At 48.6% G+C, this 18945-nt stretch overlaps 1 protein-coding gene across 1 annotated transcript in view; it reads left to right on the top strand.

Annotated features, from left to right (window-relative positions):
* TPR (translocated promoter region, nuclear basket protein) overlaps positions 1-18945 on the top strand; it is a 294162-nt gene that overhangs the window by 19730 nt on the left and 255487 nt on the right. Inside the window, exon 5 of the mRNA XM_088453921.1 lies at positions 6567-6670. Within this exon, the coding sequence (XP_088310047.1) occupies positions 6567-6670 (104 nt within the window). The remainder of the gene's footprint in view (positions 1-6566; positions 6671-18945) is intronic.

The following is an 18945-nucleotide window of genomic DNA, read 5'->3' as shown; positions in this document are numbered from 1 at the left end:
GCCCAGCATAAGTCTAATGCTGGGTACCCACTAAACAGATATATCTGCAGATCGAGTGATCTGTTCAGCAGGTGGATTCAGGTGCATCATCGGAGGAATCGGATGATGCGCAGGGTTCTTCGGGGTCTACCTTGGGTGAGGGCAATTGAATTAATCCTAGATATACAGGATGATGAACCAGGTCCTAGTAAGAAGGCTCCAGTGTTTAAACCCTGGAAGGTGGTAAAAGCTGAGTTTCCTAAATCCGAGCAGCTCGCTGAATTTATGCATGAGGCATGGGGTAACCTGGGTAAATTGTTTTATGTTACTAAAAGATTAGCATCATTGTATCCTTTCCCAGCTTCTGAATGTACTAAGTGGGAAATCCCTCCTACTGTGGATGCTCATGTGACTCACTTAATCAGGAATGCTACATTGCCTATTCCATCAGCGTCTTCTCTCAAAGATCCTACAGATGGGGAAATTGAAACATGTCTTAAGGCAATATTTTCATCTGGAGCTGTTACTTGTCCAGCTATGGCTGGGGCTCAGGTAGCCAAAGCGGTTGAAGAGAGGACTGGGACATTGGAGGATTCTCTACCAGATGCTACCAGCAAACAGCTCACATATATATCCCGCATACGGGAAGCAGCCTCCTATTTAGGAGGAGCTGCAATAGATGTGGAACTCTTAGATTCTAAAGCATAAGCACCACAAAGGTAGAATTAATTAGCACACTCCCGACGCTTTTGCTGATTCAATCAGAAATCCACTTTACACTCCCTTAAAATAGTATCCAAATGATTAACACATAGGACTGTAAGCCTATTAATTAAGGTAACATGTTAACATTTTACGATGCCTGAAGTCGTTAAGACTATTAAAATATATATAATGATACCGAGCGCAGTAGAAACAACTTTCTGTTTTCTAAAGCATCAGTATCCTTAGTGGTGGCTTGTAGGGTCCTTTTTGGTTAAGGTCCTGGAAAGCTGATACAGGGTCAAAGAAGGCTATGGAATCCTTACCTTTCTTTGGAAATATACTTTTTGTAGCAAGTTAGATAAGGTAATGGTTACTCTGGCAGCTTCAAAATCTGCAGGCCTGCCATCTACAGCTACTTTAAAGTCTAGGCAGTTTTATTTTCGGTCCTTTCATCAGGGACGAGCAAAGGAACGGTGGTCTTCCATGCTGTCTATTTTTCGCCGGACAACCAGACAACAAACAAAGAGGTCTGGGCCAGCCAGACGTCCAGCTTCCAAGCCAGACAAACCCTCGGCCTCCTCCTGTGGGATCCCTGGGTGGGGGGCTGACTACTTCAGTTTGCGGAGTACTGGCATCAAACAGATGCCTGGATCCGAGAAGTGGTCTCTCGGGTATGCCCTCACTTTCCGCAGGCATTTTCCCCAGAAGTTTGTTTTTGTTTTGTTTTTTGCACACATCCTCCATCAGATGCGGTCAAGGCCTTGGCCCTTCAGGAAGCCATTTACTCTCTGCTGCAGGCAGGGGTAATAATCCTGGCTCTTGTGTTGCAACAAGGAAGGGGTTATTATTCCAATCTATTTTTGGTTCAGAAATCGGATGGGTCTCATCGCCCTATTCTAAATCTGAAAACCCTCAACAAATTTATTTGTGTACCAAAGTTCCGTATGTAAACTTTGTTCAATTATTTTGGCAATGGAGCCTGGGAATTTTATGGTTTCCCTGGACATTCAGGATGTGTATCTGCATGTGCCTATTACACCAGCAATTTCTACAGGTTGCTGTCCTGCAACAACATTACCAGTTTCAGGCACTGCCCTTTGGTCTATCTACGGCCACTCGGGTCTTTATCAATATATTGGCGGTTATGACAGCCTATCTCAGGCGTCGGGGAATCTGAATACTTCCATATCTGGACGACCTTTTGATATTGGCACAGTCTCCAGTTGTTTTACAAGACCATCTCCAACTGACCATTGCTTGTCTACAGAAGCAGGGCTGGATCATCAATTGGAAGAAATCATCTTTTTCTCCAACACAGTAAATGGTACATCTGGGGGAACTTCTGGATTCTCAGACACAAAGGGTATTTCTGCCAGAGGACAAGATTGTGGCCCTATCATTGCGAGAATGCAAACGAAGGGTGTCCATTCTATCAGCGAAGCAGGTCATGGGGTCAATGGTACCAACATTTGACATGATGGGGTATGCTCAGTTATATTTTAGGCCTTTGAAAAATATTGATTCTCTCCAGGTGAAACTGAAGGTATCAGCTAATAAAAGGTCCCAGAGGATCCTTCTCACTCCAGAGGTTTGATCAAAAGGATTATCTGGACAAGGGTCGCCCATTCTGGATTCCAAATTGTGTGCTGCTCACCACGGACGGCAGTCTTTGCTGAGGGGGGCAGTGACAGGTCATGTCACCTTTCAGGGAAGATGTACAAATCGGGAAAGTCATTTGCCCATAAACATTCTGGAGCTTCGAGCAGTATACATAACACTCATCGTGGAACAGGACCTGCTCCAGGGCAGGCCGGTACAGATCCAGTCCGACAACGCGACTACGTAACCAATCTGTCATCAGGGAGGCACGCAAAGTCATGCTGCCATGAGGGAAGCGACAAGAGTTCTGATTTGGGCAAAAAGTCATCTTCCAGCTATCTCTGCAATATTCATCCCGAGAGTCCTCAATTGGGAAGCGGATTTCCTAAGTCGTCAAGACATACACGCCGGAGAATGCTCTCTCCACCGGGGTTTTTTTAACTCCTGCTGAGCAAATGGGGCCTACCAGACATAGACCTCATGGCATCACGTCAAAACCACAAGGTCCCCAGGCACGGGTCCAGGACCAGAGATCCCTCGGCAGCCTTCGTGGACGCAAACTAGCAGTAAGATGGGACTTTAAGCTGGCTTATCTCTCTCCTCCGGCTTCCCTCCTCCCAAGGGTCCTCGGGGAAATTCAAGCAGGAAGGCGGAACAGTAATACTAGTGGCTCCTGCTTGTCCCAGACATCATTGGTTCACCGACATACAGAAACTATCCATACAGTCCGTATCCTCTTCCTCTATGGCCAGATCTGTTAGGGCATGGTCCCTGCCTGCATCCGGATTTAGCTCTCCTGTCCTTTGACGGCGTGGCTCTTGAGTCTTCCATCTTAAGAGCCAGGGGTTTCTCCAGCTCTATGATTCTAACTAATCTTAGGGCACGAAACCTTTCTTTGACCGCATCTATTAGCGTTTGGATTCTTTTGGTCAGTGGTGTTCCCACAGAAAATATGACCCTAAGGTGTTTAGGGTTTCCCGGGTACTGGGCTTTCTCCAGGCTGGTTTGGACCTTGGTGTCAATCTGGCCACTTTGAGAGTGCAGGTTTCTGGACTGTGAGGCTGGTTCCAGAGAAAGATTGCTCCTTTACCAGATGTTAGAATTTTTTTTTCAGGGGGGTTCTCAGAGTTCAGCCTCCTTTTTTGTCCCACCGGTAGCACTGTGGGATTTGTCTTTGGTTTTCAAGGGGCTGAAAGCTCCCTCCATTTGAACCTCTGGACTCTGTAGATTTGAAATAGTTGACAGCGAAGACTCTTTTTCTCTTCTGCACGCAGAGTCTCTGATTTGTCAGCACTTTTGTTGCTCCCCATTTTTGATTTTTCACCAGGATAGAGCTGTTCTCCGCTCAAGGGAGGGTTACGTATCTAAGTTGGGGTCCTGTATTCATGTGAGTGAAAAGCTGGAACCACAATCTCTACAGTCTTCAGACCTTTCTATAGGTGAAGCCTCCCTGGATGTAGTTTGTGCTCTCCGTATCTATGTAGAGCGTACAAATTCTTTGAGAACTATATAACACAAAAAGAATATCCTGATTTTCTAAAACGAGGATGGCCAGCTAACAAACACTCTGGCTAGATGGTTACGTATACACAGTCTGATCTCCCTGTTCTAAACACTGTAACGGCACATTCTACTTGGTTTGTAGGGCCATCATGGGCGTCTAGTCCTGGTGCCTCTGTTGAGCAATTGTGCACACTCTTGTCAGGTTCTATGCCTTTGATACTTTTGCCTCTCTGGATGCTTCCTTTGGACGACAAGTTCTCCTTTCTGCTTCAGAGCGCGCCCACCCTTAGGGGAACTGATTTTAGGACATCTCCATGGTATATGGAACCTGAAGAAAATAAGAGTTATGGCAGACTTACCATTTGACTTCTTTCTTTTCCTTTCTTTTCTATTTTCTTTTTTTCTTTTCACAAAACTGCCTGAGGCCAGGGGTGGGGTATATGTGGAGGAGGACCAGAGGCATCCTTGGAGCTGAAAGCTTTAACTGTTTGGTGCCTGGATCACTCCAACCACATTATTCCTCATGGTATCCCTGTGGTCCCTATGGACCTCAAAGAAAAGTTATCAATGGTAAGTCTACCATAACTTATTTTTCTTCTGTTGAAGCCATTTTGTATATTTGGAATGACACAGGGAGCTCCCCCAAGGGCTTTGTCTGCCAAAGTATGTGGAGGTCACCAGAGAGGCAGACATCCCAGCCATAAGCATGCTGAAAAAGGCACCTGCCCACCAAGAATGGTCTCTGGTGGAAGCCAGTCTGCTATATTTCATGACTAGTGGACCACTTCTTTGAATCAGTGGGTATGAGGCAACAAATGAAGTTATATCCTAAACCCTTCTAGGCTTCCGTTCAGGCCTGACTCCCAAAACTAGACTTTTGTGACCCCATGTTTAACCTCAAGACTCTCCATTTACAACAGCAGTTTGCCAAGTTCAAAATGGAGCCGCTACACAATTTTCAGTTCCACAGTGGAACAACTTCCTTGCCTCCACTGATATAAAGAATGCCTAGCTGCATATCCCAATCTTGAAGGGACATAACAGCCGCCTCAGATTTGTGGTGGGCACTGACCATTAACAATTCGGTTATATTCTTTGGTCTAGCCACAACTATGAAGGTCTTCACCAACCTTATGGTTTTTATGGCAGTGCTTTTGCGGTCCAAGGGAGTGATCATTAAATACCTAGATAATCTCATCAAAGTTAAGTTTAACACACTACTTTGGACCCATCTTGAGCTGTCTACAGGTACATTGGAACATGGTTGAGTAACAAATCTTTCAAGTCAAACCTTGTCCGTCAAGTTCATGGTTTTTCTGCGTAACTTTTGACATTGGGTGTCAAAGTTGTTCCCACCGGAGAAGAAAATCCTTGCTATCCAGAGACCGGTTCTTGCCATGTGAGTGTCTGTCCTGTTCTCCATGAAGTTGCTGGGCAGGATAGTATCTTGCTTTAAAGCAATTGCGTTTGTCTGCTTCCTCTGGCGGAGTTTAGTTACAACTTGTTGCCCCATTTGTCTAAAACCAATTCCAACGTAGCTACTCAAGTGTTCCAGTTGTCATAAAACCAGTCAGTCCCTGCTGTGGTGGCTCAGCAGCCACAACTTGAATAGTGGTAGTTTGATCAAGAGCGTGACAAATGTATAAAAAGTACATTAAAACTCAGTGCTGCAACACATTTTTGATATTAAAGGACACGGCAGCAGGATAAAACAATCATCAGGCACAGGTTCCTGGAATATGGAAAATATATATATATTTTTTTTTTTTTAACTTTCGCAACTTTTACAACTTTCCTTTTGCAATAGTTTTATGCTTTCATTCTTTTCCTCTTGATGGATGACCCACACGCTGCTTACTTTCATTTAATGACTGCAAAGCTGATTCAGTCCTGCATGTTGCCACTTCTGTCACTTTCCTCATCAATGGATGTGCCTTGATTTTCTTCAGCAGTTAAAGAATCCCTTTTTAATTTGTTTCCTACAGTTATCACAAATCATGTGATCACTATTTACATGTGGCAGTATTTCAGTCATCTGTGATAGCACCTTCCTTAATTGTTTTATTCTGCTGCTATGTCTTTTAATATAAAATGGGTTGCAGCACCAGTCATAATGTACTTCTTATCCGTTAGTCACGCTCTTGATCAAACTACCACTTTTCACTGCTAAAGTTTATTAGATAAACCAGCGGTTCCCAAACGTAGTTTTCAAGGCACCCCAACAGTTCACGGTTTAGAAATAGCCTGGTTTAGAAATAGCATGGTTAAGCACAGGTGGTTAAATCAAACTGACTGAGGTACTAATTAAGTCACCTGTGATCAAGCATGGATATCCTTTAAAACCTGGACTGTTAGGTTGCCCTGAGGACTAAGTTTGGGAACCTCTGAGATAAACAGTCTTAGTCCTTTGTATCATACTTGCCTACTCTCCCGAAATGGCTGGGCCTCCCTGAAGAGCAGGCAAGTCCCCCGGCCGGCCGCTTACCCCCATCTACCACCCCTGCCCCCACTCCGCTTCACAATGTCGGTAATCTCAGCATTGTGTAGTGGTAGCGAGGCCAAAATGGTCACCCGCTCCCCTTCTATTGCTGGTTAATATCCCCAGCCACAATTTTATAGTGCCAAACGTGTGGCACTATAAAATTGTTAGTGTAGAAGTGTGATTCTGTCTGTTCTGCTGGCTGTTTTGTATTTTTGGATACTGAGAACTGAGTACATTTTCAAACTTAACCTTTTCATTCTAAAGCACCAGTTTTTTTTTTTTTTTTTTTTTCTTTAAGATGACCTGAAACGTCTCTATGATAAACTGAAAGAAGTAAATGCAGATAAAATAGAACTGCAATTAAAACTGGATGAACTGCAGTCCTCTGAAGTCTCTGTAAAAGTGAGTTTCATTTCAGAACGTGTTTTATCAAACTGTATTTACTGGTTTTTCAAGGTTTACGTACGGAAGGAAAATAAATTGGTCTACATTATTGTACATACAGTTGCAATCTGAACATGTAAGACCTCCTACCCACTGATGAAAATGGATATGGTAATGGACCCGTTTTCAGTGATCCCTTGCCCACTCACTATTATATAAATGCTTTTCATTTAAGCAAGGGATAAGCGACCACCAACAGTATCCAAAATGGGAGGATAATCACTGCATATTTGTGTCCTAAAGTTGTCCATACAGTCAGATAAGTCACAATCAGACAGACCTATCTGACAGTGCCATACAATGTCAGTCATTGGTCTGTCTGATGAGTATATCAGAGCATAAATGATCGCATTTGTCTAGCACGCTGTAAGATTTTTTTTTTTTCATGGCCAACAGTCCGATAATTAGGGCTCAGTCACGGCCATACACTGTGCAAATATTGGCCTGATCTGGTTGATATTCAGTGTATGTGCACTTTTAAATGCAGTTTCACTGATCTTTCTTCTTCAGGGTCCATAGGACTCCACAGGGAGATGATGGGGTGTAGATGGGACCTGGTGGACCAAACTCCAACAGCAAAGCTTTTCAATCCCAGGATGCTTCGGTCCTTCCGTCTATATCCTGCCCACAGCCTGAAGGCACTTCAGTTTCGCTGGTGTCCAGCAGGAGCTGGACAACCATTCTTACAGTGGGCTGTGTTAAGCAGCCCAAGCTTTACTTCTACGCCTTTTTTTTTCCCCCCTCTTTATTTTACAAACGGGCGAGCAGCACCAGACTGTCCTCCGGACATCTGTGCTGCCACCCCATCAGCCCTCCGTGGCACCAAGCCTGTGCTAGGTACTCCCGGCCTGGCTCCGAGGGGGACTAGCTAGGGGAACCGGCCTGGCTTCCCATACTGCAACCTGGATTCCAGGGGACAGGTAAGGCGCAACCCTGTTTGCGGGGACCCGCGTCTTAGTGCAGTCTTGCCTCTGGTCTCGGGAGACAAACCGGAGGCGCTGATGTGGACACTGGCTTTGCCCACTATTCCACTAGACCACCGGGGCATAATTTTACTGGCGCAGAAGCATATTTTAAAGGCCAGGGGACCCAATGGTTAACGTCAGCCAGGGGAAAAGGCGCTCTCCCTGCAGACCCAGCTCAGTGTGCCTTTCCACTGCAGTCTGTGTTCCCTGAGCTGCTCCTCCGCCCCCTCCTGAAGCGCTTCAGCCATTTTAGGCAAGTAGGTATCCGGGAAACGCTGGGTCCAGTCTCCCATGGGCCAGGTTATACATCCTACCAGCCAGTGGTCTGTGTTGTCGATTTTAGTGGCAATTGCAGACATGAAGGTCTGTGTCACCCCTGTCTGTCTGCCCCTCACATTCCACAGCACATATCCTAACCCACTGCTCCATGCTCCTTCCTCACTATCTACCCCATCTGTGTCGCTCTTGTCTGTCTCTCCCCTTTGGAATGTAAGCTCTCACGAGCAGGGCCCTCGTCCCTCATGTGCTTCTTCTCCCTCTACTTATAGTATAATTTACTCCGAACTCCCCACAACGGCACCTAACACTTAGTTGCTTATGTCCTGCTGCTTGTGTTATGCAGCTATGTCTATAAACCATGTCCTTGTCCTGCATTGTATTGTACGGCTAATAACTGTTTTTCTTGTGTGCTTATTTATGTACTGTGTAAGGCGCTGCAGAACCGTTGTGGCGCCATATAAATAAAGGATGATAATAATGTAATGTTTTTTGTCTGCATTTGTATGTGATTTGTGCTAGCGCTAATCTCTACTTTCTATACTGTCGGTTATACCTCTTTCTTATTTTTCTACTATACCCTGACATACTAAGGTATTAGTGGTTCCTTGTACCTCACATTTGCTATATAACTGTGACTATCACATACTATATACTGCAGTCAACCTTTGAAAAAGGCTATACCAAGCCAAAACGCGCTAGATAACATTCTGCCAACAACATTGGAAACTTTTTATAACTCTGCTGATATCACTACTGAAACCCCGGGCACCCTCCGCAATCCATCCACACGGAGACTGCCACATGGACAAAGCGCTCCTGCTGCAAATGCCAGTAGCAGCAGCTAACTCAGATACAGGTACGGGTACCTCTAAGAGCAAGCTTGTCTTTCGTAGAGCACATTAGGGAGGTGGTCTCTTGTCTGGGTGAGGCTGGTATCCTAACCTCCAAGGTCTTGGCATCCTCTGTATCTGCTAGGTGAGACCTCTGGCTTTGTTTCTGGCATGCTGACACACTCTATGAAAGGCTTTTCTCCTTCATCCACTAGGGGACACTGGAGCTTCATGACAGTGGGGTATAGACTGTGGGTTGAGTTGAGCCTGGCACTTTAAAAATCTACAAGTGTGACTGGCTCCTCCCCCTCTATGCCCCATCAGCCCCAGTTTTTAGAATGTGCCCGAGTAGAGCCGGTGCACAGGGGCTGTCTCCAGCCCTTTAAATTTATAAAGATGTAAAAGAAAAACAAAGCAAGAGGACAGGCAGACTGTTAGCTGTGACAGTCTGCCTGCATCGTGGGAGCCGCCAGAGAGGGGACCACACGACTACTGCAGCCTGTGTCCGGTCACCCTATGGAGGGGAGGCTGCCTTTTGGCAGTGAAGGAGTCATCAGACTCAGCGGAGCCCGCCACAGCTAACACTGGCTTGTGTCCGGGTCCCCGCTCTCCCCTCACTGCCCAGCGCTCTGGCCGCAGCAGCCCGGTAAGTAGCACACCTCTCCTGACTAGCAGGAGAGGTGTAAATAATCTGCTGGGTGTGAATACAGAGCGCGGCTGTCAGTGCCACGCTGGTGTTGCAATAGAACACCGGCGCTGGCTGTTAGGTAGGCGCGCTCACAGCGGTCCTGCCTCTGCGTGCCGGTGCTTGTGTAAAAGGCATCGGCACGTTTATCACTGGCGGCGGTCGTGCCGCTGGCCCCCGCTGTCAGTGCGGGGACACATAAGGGTGTATCTCCAGTCGGATGAACGTCCCCACGGGATAAGTGTATGCCGCGCGCATACAATAGCGGCGGCCATTAGGAGGAGGAGCTTATAGGTCCCTCCTCCTCTTCCTCCTTCACTGCCTGGGCTAGTTTGGCGCGCTCTGAACGGGAGTGGTGCCTCAGAGAACATTCCCTGAAGGCACTGAGCGGAGGGGGAGAGGAGAATCTGACAGCTTCTACAGGGGGTCTGTAACTACAGAAGGTGGTTTTAACTACCTTCTGGTCCTATTGACTGCTCCTCCCTTATATGCCTGTCTGCCCCTGTTACTGAACTGCCTGCAATTTGAGTAGCATTATTATTGAAATTCTGCTCCTCCCTTATTGCTCTGTCTGCTCCCATACTTGAATAGCATTATTATTGTAATTCTGCTTCTACTTATAGTCCTTCTGCATTCCTGAGTAGTATGTGGTGCTTGTCTGTGAGTACATGATGACATCCAGGACAGAAAAAACTGCATCACAAAAGCTGTTTGCCTGCACTAAGTGCAGGAAGAAATTTACCCATGCTCGCTCCGAAGGGTCTTCCCTGTGCGAGACGTGTGAAGCAGACAGTGCTAACACGCAGTCTGTCACTCCCTCCTTCATAAATAGTTTGGCAGGGGTCATGGCGGACCTTTCTTCTGAATTAGCCGCTTCCCGTAGGGAACGGGAAGCTGCCAGAGATCTACCTAGCACATCTCACCCTTCTTTTCTAGCAGAACCAGCGTGGGCTCAGAATTTAGTCCGCTCGGTGAATAGCCTTGCTCAAGCGATGGGTTCTGCGTCTAAAGCTCCTGAAGCTACGGTAAGTCGCTCATCTAAGAAGAGGGCACTTCCGGCGGTTCTCCAGTCGGATGAGGATTCGGCAGCGGATCACTCGTCTCAGGAGGAAGGGGAGATGCTGGACGAATCAGACGTAGAGACTTACTCACAAGAACCTGAGGCATTGCAAGGTATTGACACACTCATTCTAGCGGTAAGGGAAGTTCTTAAGATTTCTGGCCAGGAAGCTCCAGAATCGTTAGAAGACTCCTTATTTGCCAGGTCACAGAAGATGGCCGTCACATTCCCTGTTTCTCTCCAGTTGGACGAACAGATGACGGCAGCCTGGCAGAATCCGGACCGTAAATTCCAGATTCCTAAGCGTTTTTTCTCTTTACCCATTTCCTATGGAAAATAGGAAGAGGTGGGAGACCCCGCCACCTGTGGATTCTTCGGTTTCTCGGTTGTCAAAGAAGACCACGTTACCTGTTCCAGGAGCTACTACATTGAAGCAAACCTCAGAGCGGAGATTAGAAACCACTTTGAAATCCATTTATACAGCCGCGGGTGCACTTCTCCGGCCGGCCTTGGTAGGATCTTGGGTCAACAAGGCTGTGGAAAAGTGGGCGGAACAATTGACTGAGGGTCTTCGATCCAGCACTCCGCGGGCAGATCTGATTACCTTGGCAGAACATATTCAGGAGTCTGCTGTATACTTAGGAGACGCCTCCAGAGATATCGGCCAGGTAGGCGCTAGGATTTCTGCTTTGGCGGTCTCTGCTCGCCGGGCACTTTGGCTTCGTGCCTGGCAAGCGGATGCGGTGTCAAAAAGAGCAGTGGAAGCTCTTCCTTTCACAGGCGATATTTTATTTGGTCCAGAGCTGGACAAATGGATCTCGCTGGCCACTGGAGGTAAGAGTACTTTTCTACCATCATCAGCACCTCCTCCGCGTCGCTCGTTTAGGGGACCTTCCTTTCGTTCCTTTCGAGCATCTGCGAGATTTCAGGGACGATCGCGAGGTTCGTCTTCAGCGGGGCGAGGAGGCTGGGCTAGAGGACGTCAAGCAAATATTGCCCGCCGTCCAGATCCCAAGCCAGCAGACAAGCCTGTGGCATGACTGGCTCCCATCCCATCTCGGAAATCCGAAGGTGGGGGCTCGCCTCCAGCGTTTCTCGGAGGTTTGGAGACTGACTTCTCCAGACACTTTGGTTCGAAATCTGGTATCTCAAGGATACAAGATCGAGTTCGCTTTCACTCCTCCTGGGCGTTATTTTACAACAGATTTGCCCGTCGATCCCTTGAAGCAACTAATTTTGCGTCAAGCGATCGAGAAACTTTTGCTGGCCGAGGTCCTTGTGGCGGTTCCCACTGCACAAAGACAACAAGGGTTTTACTCAAACCTTTTTGTGGTTCCGAAACCAGATGGGTCAGTCAGACCCATTCTGAATCTGAAATCCTTGAACCAGTATCTTTCATTTCACAGGTTCAAGATGGAGTCTCTCCATTCTGTCATTGCGGGGCTAGAGGCAGAAGAGTTTCTGGTGTCGATAGATATCAAGGACGCCTATCTGCATGTCCCAATTTGGGTTCCTCACCAGGCTTTCCTCAGATTTGCCATCAGGGAAGCTCATTTCCAGTTTCAGGCCCTGCCATTCGGTCTCTCGTCAGCTCCCAGGGTATTCACCAAAGTGATGGCCGTCATGGTGTCTCACTTGCGCTCTCAGGGGGTGACGATAGTTCCGTACCTAGACTATTTACTCATCAAGGCTCCGACGGCAGAAGTCCTTTTACACCAAGTGTCCCTTACACATCAGATTCTCATTCAACATGGATGGATTGTGAACTTCCAGAAGTCTCAGTTGATGCCGTCCCAGAGACTTCAGTTCCTAGGAATGATTCTAGACACTGTTCTGCTTCGTATATTCTTGCCTTTGGATAAGGCCATAGCCATACAGGAGCTGGTTCGTCTGGTGCTCAGACCCAGGAAAGTATCTGTGCATATTTGCATCCGTCTCCTGGGGAAAATGGTGGCTTCCTTCGAGGCCATCCAATTCAGCAGATTTCACTCCAGAATATTTCAACTGGATCTTCTGTCTCAGTGGTCCGGGTCCCACCTACAGATGCATCGGCTGGTGCGTCTGTCTCCCCGGACGGCATATCCTTGCTCTGGTGGCTTCGGACGGAGCATCTGTTAGCGGGTCGGCGCTTCGGAATTTGGAATTGGACCTTGGTCACCACGGACGCCAGCCTCCGTGGATGGGGAGCGGTGGTTCTGGACAATCACTTCCAGGGGATTTGGTCGCAGCAGGAATCCCTCTTACCAATCAATGTTCTCGAACTGCGGGCAGTCTACAGAGCTTTGATACAGGCTGCTCCTCTGTTACGAGGACTTCCGGTTCGGATACAATCCGACAACGCCACGGCAGTGGCATACATAAATCGCCAAGGAGGAACCCGCAGTCGGATGGCAATGAGAGAAGCCAGTCGCATCCTTCTGTGGGCAGAAAGACACGTAGAGGTCATTTCCGCAGTGTTTATTCCGGGAGTCGACAACTGGGAAGCGGACTACCTCAGTCGTCAGGATCTTTATCCCGAGGTCTTTCATCAACTGGTTTGCAGATGGGGGAAACCACAGATAGATCTGATGGTATCTCGGATAAATCATCAACTACCCCTTTACTGCTCCAGGACCATGGATCCGGCAGCGGTGGGAGCGGATGCTTTACTGATCCCTTGGCCGTACAGCCTTGTGTACCTGTTCCCACCGTTTCCGCTCCTCCCTCGGATTCTCAAGCGGATCAAACGAGAGTCGTCCACCGTCATCCTAGTGGCTCCGGATTGGCCTCGTCGGGTTTGGTACTCCGATCTCTTATTCCTTCTGGCAGACGAACCTTGGCCTCTTCCGCTGCGATCGGACCTTCTACAACAGGGTCCATGTGTGTACCCGGATTTACGGCGGCTTCGTTTAACGGCGTGGCTATTGAGACCGCCATCCTAAGAAGCCATGGAGTTCCTAGGTCGGTCATTCCTACCATGCTTAGGGCTAGAAAACCGGTAACATCAGCGCATTATCATCGCATTTGGAGGGCTTATATCTCCTGGTGTGAAGGTCGTGGATCCTCCACTTCCTCGTTTCATTTACCACGTCGTCTTCTTTTTCTTCAAAAAGGCCTCGATGTGGGGTTACGCTTGGGATCGCTTAAAGTGCAGATTTCTGCTCTTTCTATTTTTTTCCAGCGTCGCCTAGCTCTGATTCCGGAGGTTCAGACCTTTTTTCAAGGGGTACTTAGAATTCAGCCCCCCTTTGTGCCACCCACGGCTCCTTGGGACCTGAATCTTGTTTTATCTTTTCTTCAGTCATCTACCTTTGAGCCTTTGCAGGAGGTGGAATTGAAGTATTTGACTTGGAAGATGATCCTTTTATTGGCCCTGGCTTCGGCCAGACGAGTATCTGAACTTGGAGCCTTGTCCTGCCGTTCCCCTTACTTGATTTTTCACGAAGATCGGGCGGAACTTCGTACCCGCCCTTCCTTTTTGCCCAAGGTGGTCTCGGGTTTTCATCTGAATCAGCCGATTGTAGTGCCAGCGTTGTCGGACTCTTCTGGGGATTCTCACTCCTTGGATGTGGTTCGGGCACTTCGCATTTGTGTGTCCCGTCCTGAGGGGCTACGTAAATCAGAGGCTCTGTTCGTCCTTTATGATGCTAATCGGCGTGGCTGGCCTGCATCTAAACAAACTTTGGCCAGGTGGATTCGTCTGACTATTCGTCAGGCATATGTTGCTTCTGCTAGACCACCGCCGGTATCCATTTCTGCGCATTCTACGCGCTCTGTGGGTACTACTTGGGCGGCACGTAGAGGTGTCTCGGCTTCGCAGCTTTGTAGGGCAGCGACGTGGTCTTCGGTTGATACTTTTGTACGTTTCTACAGATTTGACACTTTTGCGGCTTCTGCTTCAAATTTTGGTCGTAGTGTCTTGCAGGGTGTTCAGCACTCTCCCCCCCAGGAGGGTAGCTTTGGGACGTCCCCACTGTCATGAAGCTCCAGTGTCCCCTAGTGGATGAAGGAGAAAACAGGATTTTGGTACTTACCGTTAAATCCATTTCTCCGATTCCACAGGGGACACTGGACGCCCACTCAGTGCTTCTTGCCTGTTCTCAGTTGCTTGTTCTGCTTCAGTTCTGTTGCAGTTTGGTCTGTTTTCGTTGTGTGACTGTTTATCACTGCAGCCTGCTGTGTTCTTGCAGTGTGTCAGTATGTTGGATTGCTTCTTTTCCTGTTCTCCTCTGTTCAGTCTGTTCTCCGTCTCCTCTCGGGCTCAGTTCTTTAAAACTGGGGCTGATGGGGCATAGAGGGGGAGGAGCCAGTCACACTTGTAGATTTTTAAAGTGCCAGGCTCAACTCAACCCACAGTCTATACCCCACTGTCATGAAGCTCCAGTGTCCCCTGTGGAATCGGAGAAATGGATTTAACGGTAAGTACCAAAATCCTGTTATCCTTATTCAGGGGACATTCCTTGGTCCAGATTTTGACAAGATCATGGTCACTTCCAAGACTGCCTGCCTTCCTTCTGCGGCAGCCTCTAAGTTGTGAACTTTCACTCCTTTCGTCCCCAGGGAAAAACCAAGGGCCTGCCTTTCTGAAGTTTCCAGGGTTACTATTTTTAAGGGCTCAAAGCTTGAGGTAAACGGCACTGGTCTACCAGACACCCTGCCACCAATCCCGCTGAAGAGCTTGCCGCATGGCTGGGGAGGCTTCCAGCTGGAGTTTCCCAGCATGGGAGGCCAGCTTCTGCTGTTGTCCAAGACCTGTATGACGACAACGTTGGACGCCTGGGTACGTGGTGTTGTTTCCCAGGGCCACCCCCTAAGTTTTAAGGAGCGACATCTGGCCCAAATTTTTTACAAAGGCCTTCTGGTGCAGCCAGACAGGGCAGAAGCACTACACAATTCCATTCACTCCCTACTGGCCTCCAAAGTAATTGCTCCCTTTCTCCTGTCTCAGAGGCACGGGCTTTAATGCAAACCTCTTCTTGGTTCAGAAGCTGAACGGTTTCTTCTGGTCAATCTTCAATCTGAAGACCCTACAACAAGTGCTTGCAGGTCCCCAGGTTCTGCATGTAGTCTCTGCATACCATCATTCTGGCCATCATTCATGACCTTCTTGGACTTCCAAGATGCCGATTTTCATGTTCCTATCTGGCTCAGTCACCAGCGCTTCCTCAGGTTTGCGATCTGAGAGGAACATTTCTAATTTTGAGCATTGCCATTCGGTCTTTCCACGGCTACTTGTGTCTTCGTGAAAGTCATGCCAGCTTATTTGCATTGCAGGGGTACAGTGATCGCAAAATACGCACTACAGATGGTGAAAAAATGACCGGAACCTGTAGGAAGCGCTGCAGCAGCCGTGCCAATTACATACTAAGTGGCTACCCCATCAATCACCATGGGCAGCAGCATCTCCTCCTCCAATCTGCATCGGAGTCTCCACATCCCGGTCACGTGACGCTGCCGGGCTCTCTATTCAAGATCTCTGCAGCCCAGAGTCCTGCCTCCTGTTCCCTGACACCCTGTGCGTGTACGGCGGACAGCACTGACATGCGACACTGGCTGACATGTGACACACTGCCCCGGCCCTCCATGCTGAGGTGTGCGTCTAGTGGCTACTGGCTAGGTGACTCCGGATCACCCCCTTCTCTGACCCCAGCTGTGTACAATATCGTCTGCCGAGATCATGGGCTCCTGATCAGTGAGTAGCCACTGTCTGGTGCTTATGAGCGTGAAGTCTTCCCTGAGCTGCCAGTGTGTGTGGTGGGAACTTTGTGTGATGCCAGGGTGCTCTCTGTGTAGTGGAAGACTTCTTTGTGATGCCACTATGCGTTGGGACCCTTCTATTTGGAAACTGGGTGCTGCCAGTGTAGTACCAGTGTGTGGTGAGACCGTTCTGTGCAGTGCCAGGGTTGTGCCATTGTGTTTTGAGACCCTTTGGTGTAGTTGCCAGTGTGTGGTGGGGCCCTTCTGCATGGTGCCAGGGTGGTTCCAGTTTTTGCTGAAACATGTTTGTGCAGTGCTAGGGCTCTGCCAGTGTGTGGTGGGACCCTTCTGTCCAATGGCAGTGAAATGCAGTAACCCCCTGCTTGTCCCACCAGTACTGCACCAGCTGCCTTTTTACCTTTGCCCCAGCCGTGCCAGCCCCATGTCTCCTCCTTGCCCCCCAAGCACTGTTGCAACTGCTGTTAGCGCTAAGGGTAGGGATGGCGTAAGTGCAATCTGCCCTTACTCCCCTCTACCCCAACTTCTCCCTGCCTTTACCCCCCAGCTCTATCCCAACTGCTACTTGCCCCCAGCACCGCAGCTGCTGCCTGCCCTCACCCCCCTTAATGTGATAGGACCCAGAAACAGTGGAGTAGCAACCCCCAATTTTATAAATTGAGGGGTCCCTGGGACCTACAATTTTTTTCCACTCAGCGCCATAACTGGGGGTATCCGGATTCTACCGTCTCTGGCCAACCTACTTCATGTCGCCCAGTTACTGAATGTCCTCAGGGAACACATCCATCCGTGGGACTGAAGATCAATTGGAAGAAATCCTCCTTGACTCTGTTGCAGGAGCTGGTCCATCTGGGGGCCTTGCTGGATTCCAAAGTTCAGCGGGTCTTCCTCCTGGCGGACAAGCTTCATGACCTACAGGCCAAGATTTGACAGGTCTTGCGTCACTTCTGAGTGCAATACATTCTTGCGTGTGCAGGTCCTGGGCCCTTTTATCTCCACCTTCGATATGGTGGAGTATGCCAAGTTTCACTCTAGACCTCTTCAGATGGGAGTTCTGACACGGCGGAACAAGTCCCATTAGCAGATTTATTTTTTGCTACGGTGTCCTGATCACATAATCTACTTTACCAGGGGTACAGACTTTTGTATGAACAAAGTATTTTCTGTTAATCTGCTGACGGGGGGAAAAAAGTGTGGAACAGCAGTAAGACACAAACTTTCATCCTCTCTCTGGAGGTTCGGCACTCCCTCGTGGTGGCACCAGGGGTCCCAGTTGGACAAGGCCACCCCTTTTGGATTCAGGACTGTGTCCTCCTCACCACTGATGCGAGTCTTCACGGGTGGGAGGCGGTAACCTCTTAACAGACCTTTTCAGGATCAGTGGATTGCTCCAGAGTACATTCCGGAACTCCAAGTGTTCTTCAGAGCTCTCTACCTAGCCCCATCACTCTTCCAGCACCGTCTGGTCCAGGTACAGTCCGACAATGCGACTGCTGTCTCCTACATAAACCATCAGGGTGGCACCATGAAGGAGGTGAGTCGCATTCTCAACTGGGCAGAGTGTCATCTTCTGACTCTGCCCACTGTCTTCATCCCTGGAGTCTAGAATTGGGAAACTGACTTCCCCAGCTGCCAGGGCATTCACTTAGGTTAGTGGAAGCTTCATCCAGGCGCTTCATCTCCTAGATTTCGGTTGGGCTTGCCGGACATCGACTTGATTGTGTGTCTCCACACCCACAAGCTGCCGAGGTACAGCTTACGCACCTGGGATCTCTTCTGGTAAACCCCCCTAATCTCGCTGATTCTGCTGGTCCTCAGCAAGTTGGAAGGAGGCATTGTGATCCTTGTAGTTCCAGATTGGCCACTAAGAGCTTGGTGCGTGGCTCTCCTAGGCATCTCAATCGGTGCTCCGCTCTGTCTTTTCTGCAGCTGGCTCTTTGTCTGGGCCAGTGTTTCTATCTGCATCTTGCTTTGACACGGGGGGTGTTTAAGACTTCCAGATCAGTCATTCATACTCTGCTGAATGTCCATAAACCACCTACTGCATGGATTTATCATTGGGTTTTGAGGACTTGCTTTGCCTGAGGTTCAGCTAGGGGGTTTTAATCCCAAATAATTTTGACTCTCACGAGTCCTCTCCTTTTCTGCAGACTAGTCTGAATTTGGGTCTCCGCCTCTCCTTTTGAGGGTACAGGTTTCAGCCCTTTCTGTCGTCTTCCAGAGACTGATTGCTCTGATACCTAATGTATGGTATTTCCTACAGGCTGTCCACGTACAGCACTTGTTTGTTCCTCTGGTAGCACCATGGAACTTTGGTGCTTCGGGCTCTTCAATCATCACCCATTGAGCCCTTGGACTATGGACATTCGTTAGCTTGCGTGAAAGACTGTCTTCTTATTCCTGGGCTTCACTCTAACCGAGCTGTTCTTCAGACACTATTAGGCTGCCACAGTTTCTCTGTTCCACATCAACCAGGAGATCATGATCCCTGCCTTTCAAGCTCCTGATTCTTCCCCGGAGGAGAACTCTTTGGATGTCTTGAGGCCCCTCCGGATATGTGGACATGACCAGTGATCTCTGTAAGATTGAGTCCCTTCTAGAGCTTTCACAACTGGGGCTGGCCAGCTACGGAGCAGACTTTGGCCAGATGAATCAGTTTGTCCATCTGTTATGCTTGCGCTGCGGCAGACCTTCCTCCCAAAGCCGTGGTGACAGCTCAT

Source organism: Taudactylus pleione, unplaced genomic scaffold (assembly GCF_031769625.1).
Source record: "Taudactylus pleione unplaced genomic scaffold, aTauple2 ptg000602l, whole genome shotgun sequence".
NCBI lineage: Eukaryota > Metazoa > Chordata > Amphibia > Anura > Myobatrachidae > Taudactylus > Taudactylus pleione.
The sequence above is the reverse complement of the archived record's forward strand: the minus strand, read 5'-3'. Positions and strand labels throughout refer to the sequence as shown.